At 35.2% G+C, this 9,738-nt stretch overlaps 1 protein-coding gene across 1 annotated transcript; it reads left to right on the top strand.

Moving 5' to 3' along the window:
• The first annotated feature begins 4,693 nt into the window (after positions 1-4,693).
• fgfbp3 (fibroblast growth factor binding protein 3) lies at positions 4,694-7,926 on the top strand. The gene is made up of 2 exons (XM_056477040.1): positions 4,694-4,838; positions 6,562-7,926. The coding sequence occupies exon 2, from the start codon at positions 6,632-6,634 to the stop codon at positions 7,352-7,354; it is 723 nt and encodes a 240-aa protein (XP_056333015.1). The 5' UTR covers positions 4,694-4,838; positions 6,562-6,631; the 3' UTR covers positions 7,355-7,926.
• The last annotated feature ends 1,812 nt before the right edge of the window (positions 7,927-9,738 follow it).

The raw sequence follows: 9,738 nt of genomic DNA, 5'->3' as shown, positions 1-9,738 counted from the left end.
ATAATGTGCAATCTAATAAAACTACACAGCATATTAAAGTATTTTTGATGTTTTCCTGTTTTCTAGAAAACCAAACTGGAATCTGAATTGGGTGCACATGCAAGCTGGAACTGCATGCAATGCTTTTAATGCGGACACCTAACCCCACCCCTAACCCTACCCCTCACAGTCCTCACAGAGACTGCATGTAATGTAATGTGATGTGTATTTATATAGTGCATTTATTGTGTACTATTATTATACACCTAAAGCGCTTCACAATCACAAGGCGAGGGTCTCTCCACTTGTGCAGCATCCACTTGAATGATGCTACGGCAGCCGTAGGACAACAGGGCCAGTGCACTCACCACACATCAGCTATAGGTGGAGTGAAGAGATGGTGATAGAGTGGACAGTGGATGGGATGTATGGAAGGCCATGATGGGTAACGGCTTATGGAGGTGAATTTGTCCAGGACAGCAGGGTTACACCCTTACTCTTTACGAAATGTGCCATGAGATTTTTAATGACCACACAGTTAGGACCTTGGCTTAATGTCTCATCCGAAATGTCTCATCCGGCACTCATCGACAGTAAAGTGTCCCCTTCACTTTACTGGGGCATTAGGACTCGCACAGACCACAGGTTGGGCGCCCCCTGCTGGCCATATTAACACCACTTCCAACAATAACCTAGCTTTCCCATGTGGTCTCCCATCCTGGCTTAGCTTCAGTGAGTAATCAGTCTTGGGCTTCAGGGTGATGCATGTCTGAGATTGTATGTGCAAATCTGCAGCCAGATACTATTGGTGCATTTGAGGATGTATGACATCATTAGCATGTCAACACAGGACAAAAGCCACCAAAATATATAACATTTTTGGACATTTTAATGAAAAACTTTACATATTGTGCCTTTAATGGCCATTTCCGTGAGCATTAATTTCTAGTTCAGCATCTACTACAGAACTCCTCAGCCTTTTTTACTCCAAGGCTTCTCACTGTCCACATCTGTATTCAATGGGAAAACAGCAACAGTCATTAGTTATTTACTAGATATAAGATTTAAAGATAGGGATGCTTATCTATGAAAATATTCTAATTCATAAAATCTATATTATAACAATTATTGCAGAAGTATTTATCAGATTTAGGACATTTTCCTCATTTGGATCTTCAACTGCAGGTTAAAAAAATTAAACCCGAGCCCATTACCACCACCAGCAGGGGGAGATGTTGCTTCTACGTTCCAGACAGGCCACCTTAAGTGGAATTCTTTCAGCATCTTTACAAGAACACATTCTTTGTGCTGCAAAAACCCTCACACACGCCGCACATTCCTCACATGCTCGATTCAACCCTTTTTATTAATCTTTAAAATGAAGAACTATGCAGAGCATCTCTCATGGCCATATTTAATACCTGCCCATATTTAAATAGTGCATGAGTCACTAGATAAACGTAGATGCAGACAGCAAAGACTCAGATGTATTAGTCATTTAATGTTTTAGACTGAAAACGAGAAATTGTCCTGCAATGCTTCACTGCTGTTTATTTAGCCCTGAAATTTTAAAAGAAAACAACAACCACAAAAAAAGCTTGGACTTGTAGTGGGTAGAAGCAATCACTGTTAGTTGATTTGATTCCTGCAAGCTCCTCATAGGCGCTGATGTGTCCAGTTCAACATGTAATTCCCAAAAGCACGTTGAGGGTTTGTAATGACTCCAAACTGCCTGTGAGGCCCTGAGCAAGAGACAACAGTCACGCAGCGTCGGCTGAGGGTCAGCAGCTGGGCTTCGGTTGATATGGAGACACAATTGACTATCAAGAATCTGCAAAGACTGAAGTGAAACACAGCGGAGCTCGACCCGGCCACAGGGATTGCTCAGGATTTGAAAGTGTTGCTGTATGTGTACACATGAATGCAAATGCACACACACACTGTTTATTGCCTGCAATTATATCATAATTGCTGCTCTAACGATGTGTGAGCTGACATTATTGAGTCTGTCATCTGCTTTGCAAATAAACAAACAAAAAAATGCCTCGATCAAAAATCAAGCAATGAAAGCAAGTTATGAACACATACACTGTTAAAAAACATTTGTTGAATCAACTTCAAAAACGTCATTACCCCGCTGTGTACATTTTTTCTTGTTGTCTTGACAAAATATATGTTTTTGAAACAACTTTATACTCGAGTCAAACTAACATTTTAAAACATTTCCAGATATGTAAAAAAATTGCTAATGTTACTTAAAAAATAAAGTTCAAAATAAAGTATCAGCTGGGAAAACTTGAATCAATGTGCTATTTAAATGGAAGTGTGTGTGTGTGTGTGTGTGTGTGTATAAATATATGTGTGCTTAACTGGGTTAAAACGGTTAACTAGGCAAGTTAGGGTAATTAGGCAAGTTATTGTAGAATGATGGTTTGTTCTGTAGACTATTTTTAATTTACAAATATAAAATATATATTTATATGAGCAATATCACATGAGTGTGGTTGTATATCGGCACTGACATATAATATACAGCCATATTACACTGTTCGATGGCATAATCGTGCATATAAAAAAGAAAATCAAACACCTTTTTTTAGGTGTCTAAAAACCCTTTTTTTAAGAGGAACTACTTTCTTCCGCCATTCTTTCACATCTGCAGCTGACGTCAAAATAGCAGAAACTGTTGCTACTTCACAAACGTCACTTTAGGGATAGTATTTCAATGATTCTCTAGTGTAATATCTAAAGTGATGACAAAACAAGTGATTTTGCTGACATTTTAAGATTATAAGGCTGGACTACATGAAATGCCATCAGTCTAGAGACATTTCCCAGTATTTCTCTGTTGCAATCGGGAGATCAATACCCCCCCCCCCCCCCCCCCCCCCAAAAAAAAAAACAAAGCAGAGCAAACACTACCAGATTACTGTTGTGTTTGCAATAAGGAAAAATGTAAACATGCGGGCGTTTCTTTCTTTATTCTTGTTACTGAACTAGTCTACATTAACGAAAACAAAAGATGCATTAGAAACAAACAGATGGCCAAAAAGTAACTCAGGGTTATACAAAGAGTGGCCAACACAAAATACATATATTCCAGATATCTGAGTCCCATCTCACACTCAATACACAACAATTACCATGGTATCAATACAGAACTATAGCATACAAAAGAGAAAAATCTAATTAAAATGTCACTTGTTTAATAATGATTTGGTCAGCTGTAGTTAGAAATTATGTAGTTTTTTTCTTCTAAGGGCTTATTATGCGGTCTCTGTCGCCATTTTGTGGATGGACAACGTCAATCGTCTTTGCTCAGCTCAATGACAGGCTAATGGCTGCTGACGTGCTGAATCTCTGAAATAATAAATATTTAAAATAGGCACTATCCTTATTAATAAACTGCATAGTTGCAATCTAAACAGCTACATTCACACCTAAAAAAGGCTCAAAAGTACATAATGTTGGCTAACTGCACTGACAGATAAAACTCTTAACTTTCTGATCTAAGAATTGTTAAATATTTGGATTAGAAACAAGAGGAAGCAAATTAAGAAAAGCATTTTTTGCTTTGTGATTCAGTTTCTGTACCTGAAAACTGTTAGACTGCCCAGAAAACGTCAAATATTACTGTTCAAACCATCTTGTAAACTGTATTCATATCTCAATATTTATCATAGAAAAATAAAATTTTGCAATATCAGATTTTTTTTTAAATATCGGGCAGGTCTAATACATATATACACACATTTCAGCGTATCACTATATATTGGATGAAAAAGGTCTGCGAATTAATTACATATTAATTAACCATGTTATTAATTAATCATGTTATTACATATTAATTGATCGATTTTACATTTCAATTAGATATATTTTTTAAGAAGACAACTTGAAAACTCTCAGTATCTCTGGATTTATTAATTATAGTTATGGTAACTTCAAGAAAGCAGTATTTGGTGGAATGAACCTGAGCTTCAATCGCAATAACTCAAAATAACTTCAATCAGAATTAGAAGAATTATAATAGAATTAGATTAGATTCACTAATTCAGAAGAACCTTTTATCAGACCTTTGTAGAACTTTGCTCAAACACAAACCCCTGTTTTGTCATCCTGTAGTCAAAGTTAACACCAAATGAATTCATCATTTTGAAAGAATCCTTATGGCTTTGGCGTCCTATTTATGTATTTATTACTAGCCTAGATCAGCCAACCAGCACAAAAACACACTTGGCAAAAACAGTAATTATCACTATCCTCTAAAATATCAAGATATTTTTACACACCCTGAACACACACAGATGCTGTCAGACTATAAACAAAAACACAAAACCAAGGGGCAAGAGTGTTCAAGCTGTTGTCTCCTGAAGAAAATTCAGCTCTATCCAAGGATAATTAAAATGTAAAAAAAGAAACAAGCAGTTAGAACAAGAGTGTTGGTTTTTTAATAATAAAGCAATTAAGCATCCCGTGTTGTACTCATTTTTATTTATATATTTGCTTGTTTAATGGTTAAAAGTAATTAGAATTTTCTGTTTATTCATGTTGTTAGACATCAAGTGCTCAGGAAAGGAGGACAGGCGAGAGAGAAACTGAAAGATTGGGCAAAAGGAGACAAAGGAGTGCAGAGAAGGGACGGGGTGAGGGGTGTCCATTTGTCTTCGGACGAGGAGGGACGTGCCAGATTCTGGAAGGTTTGGATACCCTATTGATGCCCCCAAAAACATCCACCATACACCCCCCCTCACCTCTTTTTTTCTTTATCCTTCAATTCCATCCTTTATTTCTCCCCCTTCTTTCTTATTCTTCCTCAAATCTCTCTCACTGGCAGTCCCGAAGGAGCACTCGGCTTGGTAAGTAAAAAGCACTGAGAGAAATGTTAAATATGAAAATGTACAGCTGTGTTTACTAGAATACAGGTACCTGATTGGTGTAAAGGATAAAGAAACAGATCAATTGTGGGCTATTTTTGTTTATTAGGATAACGAAGGTTGATTGGTTGGTGCATCATTAGACCGTTTTTAATATAAACTGACACAACCTCATGCAAATCTGTTTAAATTAAATGAACAAATACTTATAATTGACTATGTAATCATTTTGAAAGGTACAGGTTTTGTGCAATATTTAAGAAAATTGCTATTAAATCAAATGTAATCACTCAACTTATTGTATAAAATTGCTCAAGCATGTAGTGTACATTGTGTACATCATTATTTGTAATTTGTATATTAGCTGTTATACTTTTATTTTTGCATTCAGTTTAGTTAAAATTAGTTATTTTGTTGTGTGTTTTGTTTTGCTTTTATTGGTTTTTCCTTTTTAAATGAGTATACGAGTTGTCCCGATAAGGTTTTTTGGCCTTGAATCCGAGTCATTTGATTTTGAGTATCTACAGTACCAATACCAAAACCCAATCCAATACTTCTATGATTCATAAAAATTGAATAAAAAAAAGTGAAGAAACGGATCCAGGATGTTCCTTACTTTTTATTTAATTCACTTTATTTTAGCTGTGAGATTTTACAAATCTCACAGTTTGCTATGGCAATGTTGTCGTCATTAACTTTATAGTACCTCCAGACCGCAGACATACTTGGGTTGTTGCTAGATCAGATACGGTTGCGGCCAAAATTAACGAGAATTATTTATATTATCTATAAATTTATTTAGTACTAAATGATAGTATTTTATATAGTAACGTATTTAAATATAGTAACATCTACCCCTACCCTAACAGTCACAGTTCTGTAAAAATTTTCATTTTTGTTATACAGTGTCGCTATGATGCTAAAAATGATGCTATATTGATGTGCATATCCGCAGCTGTATCCTATCCAGACCACCACATACTCGCGATTTCCGCTTCAAGTTGCTTCCGAGTTCTAAATTGCAGGCATTTAACCAATAGTGTCTCTTCAACAAAGTGATGTCATGCCGCACGCGTTGCTGTTTCTGTGTGAAGTCAAGAAAGATTTCTAACTCTGTGCTACCACATAACTATAGAAGTTGTAAAAATAATGAGAATATATATATATATACATATATATTCGAGTACTGATTGTGAGTAACGTCTGATTCTGATCAAGTCTGAAACCGCGTGATCGGGCCCGATTTCCGATCACGTGATCGGATCTGCACATCCCTAATATACAATATGTGTGCTTTTTTCAAATGTATATTTTAGTTTGAGAATTGTCTAGTATTGTTAAACTTGGGAAGTGCATACAGTTTTTAAAATGAAATTTAAGTAGCATTAACTTTATTCCAACTTATTATTACATATTTATTAATAAAATTATAATTAATATTATTATTACTTTTAATTTCGACACTCAAAAAATATGTTGCTTGTTCAAACTACTTATTTAAAATGAGCTGAAACAACATAAATATTGAGATTTCGTTGGGACAACTTAATTGTTTTATGCTCAATATACCTAAATTTGTAAAAACTAATAAGATAACTTTATTTTTTTGTGCTTTCCCAGCATTTCTTACAGTGTTATAACCTGATTTTATGTTTTATTTATTGACTACAACAAGCTTACATCTCATACATCTTTGTTTCTTCAGGTGCTGTCATTTTATTTCTGTTCTAAGGGTGCTGTGTGTGCCCTGGGGATTTCTTCATATATTTTTTTTTATGCTCTTCATCGACACAGCCATGCGAGGGCGGAGTCTACTCTTCCTCATTTCCCTCCTCTTCCTCCTCCATTCATTCTCTGAGGCTAAAAAGAAGTCCAAGCAGCCCTCAGAAGCAGTGGCCAGATCAGACATCACACCCATAAATCCTTCACTGGGCTCAGGTCAACTAAGCACAAAGGACGGGCATCGCTGCACCTGGGAGACGCTGGAAAGAGGAGCCAACATCGTCCTCCAGGTGAGCTGCTCCGTGGCTGGAGAGGATGGACTCAAACCTCCGTACACCTGCCAGTTTGCTGGAAAACCTCAGGAATGCTCCATCTACAGCAGCCAGTCATCCCAGTACTGGAAGCAAGTGGTGAGCAAACTGAAGAAGCGGAATAACGCTTGTGAAGGGGAGAAAGTCCTGAAAACTCGCCTGTGCAAGAAAGCGCCCAGTGCATCTCACATGAAACTCACAGAGAGAAGCGGAGAAGAGACGACCACGCACATGAGCGAGGGAATGCAAGACGGCAAACGGAAAACTGATGTTCCTGCGAAGAAAGAAAAAGACGTGCAGAAGGAAGAAAAGGAGGAGGAGGAGGAAGAAAAGAAAAAAGACGAAGATGACGGGGTCGGAGGAATAGTGAATGATGAATTCTCAGACATGGAGCCCGGTGTGAGTTACTGCGGAGAGGGATGGCATTCTGTCTGCAGATTCTTTGTCAAGTTTTTTGATGGTTAGAAATGAGAAACAGGGTGCTTTTTCTTATCGGGTGGAGAGTAAGAATGTGTGGAGAAGATGGAAAGACAACAGTCAGGTGTCAGTAATACAACTTAGATGCTAGTATGCAGCCTGAATAAAAACAGGCCTGTTGTTTTGAGGAATATGAGTAGACATGGAGGTAGTTTGTGTAATGTTTAACAATCACAGTAATCACACTGGTTGTTAATTTAACATGCATTATGTATGTATAAAAACAAATGCTTTTCTTATTTAGTTTGTGTCTTGCTTCTAATCCAAATATCTATTTATTATCTAATGATAATAATTTAATAATAATATGTCAATTTTTTTTACTAAAACAAGCCAATTAACCTGTCAGTGGGGTAAGTAAATAAATCTTGTTTTTGGTTTTAATTAAGAATATTTTAATAACCCTTATTGGCATTTTATTTTGCTTGTTTAAAGTAAAAAAAGGCATAATTTTGACTTATTATTTCTGAAAATAATGCTATATTTTTACTTGTCTAGAAAATTCTTGATTTAAGAATCTTTAGATATTTGGATTAGAAACAAGTTTTTTAAAAAGTGTATATCGTAACTAATCATTAACTTTTTGTATATATAATCTTAACTTGTATTTTACATGAGCACTGACTTTTTATCCATTATGAAAATTGTTGTATATGATTATACTTAAATCAATAAAAATACATTTAAATGATATGCATTTATTAACCAAAGATGTAGAAATTTATGCAGAAAATAATCCTATCATTTATACTTGAAGGAATTTACAATGTTCAGTACAAAAAGTGGTGTATTTGAGAGCCATAAAAGTAAAAATACCTTACTGCAAAATGACTCTGGTAAAAGTTAGACACTGTTTAGAATGTTATTCTACTTTAGTATAAGTTTGAAAGTATATAATATTAATTTTACGTAAGTATAAAAAGTTTATTTTTACTATTTAATGTACTTAAGAAATGAAAGTAAAAGTAAATGCTGTAAATAAAATAGTTTTTTTTATTTAGCCTACCTAACAAAACACAAAGTCAACAGCCAATAAATAATAATACTTGTTCTTTACACTGTTTTTCAGTTTTAACTCATATATTTGTTTTTACATACATTTTATTTTCTTTGAATTAAAAAAAGCTTAATGTTTTTGTAAAATAATAATAATAATAATAATAATAATAATAATAATAATAATAATAACAATAATAATAATAAAAGGAAGTTTCACATTAGAAAAAAATAAGACATTGGCTGCCAAACACCGTTAACCAAACACCTTCAAAACAACATTAGCATTATTTAACTGACTGTGAGTGTGAAAAATGTCATATTCATTGACCGCTAATATGATTTTAGAATTTGCAATTAATACTTTTCCAAAATTATGTTAAGAAGAAGGTCCGAATATCCAAATATAAAACCTACTTTACCTCAATGGCTACTGAAGATGCCCTTTACCTCAATGTGATTCTTGACGGTCTGGCGGTGAGTTATTAATGACCAAAAATGTCTGTATCGGCAAGCACCGTTCATCTTCGTCACAGTAGTCGTTTGTCGCGGGAGTAACAGGTGCCGCTGTCTGTCTTATTGTCGAGTTTTACCCATATAGTCCTATCAATAATCACTTGTTTCTCTCTTGCTATCATGACATACATGGGCTTGAAATTGACCGCGGAGGTTGTGTGAGCACTCGACTGCACATGCGCAAACGAATTTAAGTAGCCTAAAGTGGACGCGCATTGGTCGATGAGCAAACCACTGAAATGTCTTTGTTCCTTTGGTTTCATTTTGTAGCAAGTAACAAATGTTGAGATGTATCGGATTAAAAAATTACATTTATTAAAGAAATACAGGCTAGTCAAGTAAAAGTGATAGTTGGCAGAAAAATATTAACTCAAGAATGCTACAGAAACTCTCTAATGATACTTAATAGTGTAACGAAGTATTACTGTTACATTACACCACTGAGGCGTCAAAAACACGTGCCTTTTCGTATCTTTGTGTGTGATAGATCAATGGTTTTTTGCAGTTAGTTTATATCAGCCAATGATAATGTGACTATTTCGGTTTCATAAGGTTCCTTTTACAGCATTGATGTTGTAATGTAATTACAATACATTCAGTTAAATAAACTTAAGTATTAATTTAGTTCAAGTGTAAAACAAGATGATAGACCGTGTAACTGCTAGCGCTGTCAGGATTAGCAGACAAGCGCAGAAACTCCATTAAAAATACTGGGGTAAAATATACTGTCATATTTTAAAGACATAGCAGAGGAAAACAGAATTTGATGCAGTGCTTCTTGTCCGGTCTGAGACCCACTTTATATTGTATTTCTATCAGGCAGTGAAAATAACTAGTTTTTAAAGAAATTAAACCTTAAA

Source organism: Danio aesculapii, chromosome 17 (genome assembly GCF_903798145.1).
Source record: "Danio aesculapii chromosome 17, fDanAes4.1, whole genome shotgun sequence".
Taxonomy (NCBI): Eukaryota; Metazoa; Chordata; class Actinopteri; order Cypriniformes; family Danionidae; genus Danio; species Danio aesculapii.
Note: the sequence above shows the minus strand (reverse complement) of the source record. Positions and strands in the feature narration are given on the sequence as shown.

Bases quoted from the DNA above. Each gene is read 5' to 3' on its own strand.
- fgfbp3 (XM_056477040.1), top strand. From the start codon at position 6,632: ATGCTCTTCATCGACACAGCCATGCGAGGGCGGAGTCTACTCTTCCTC.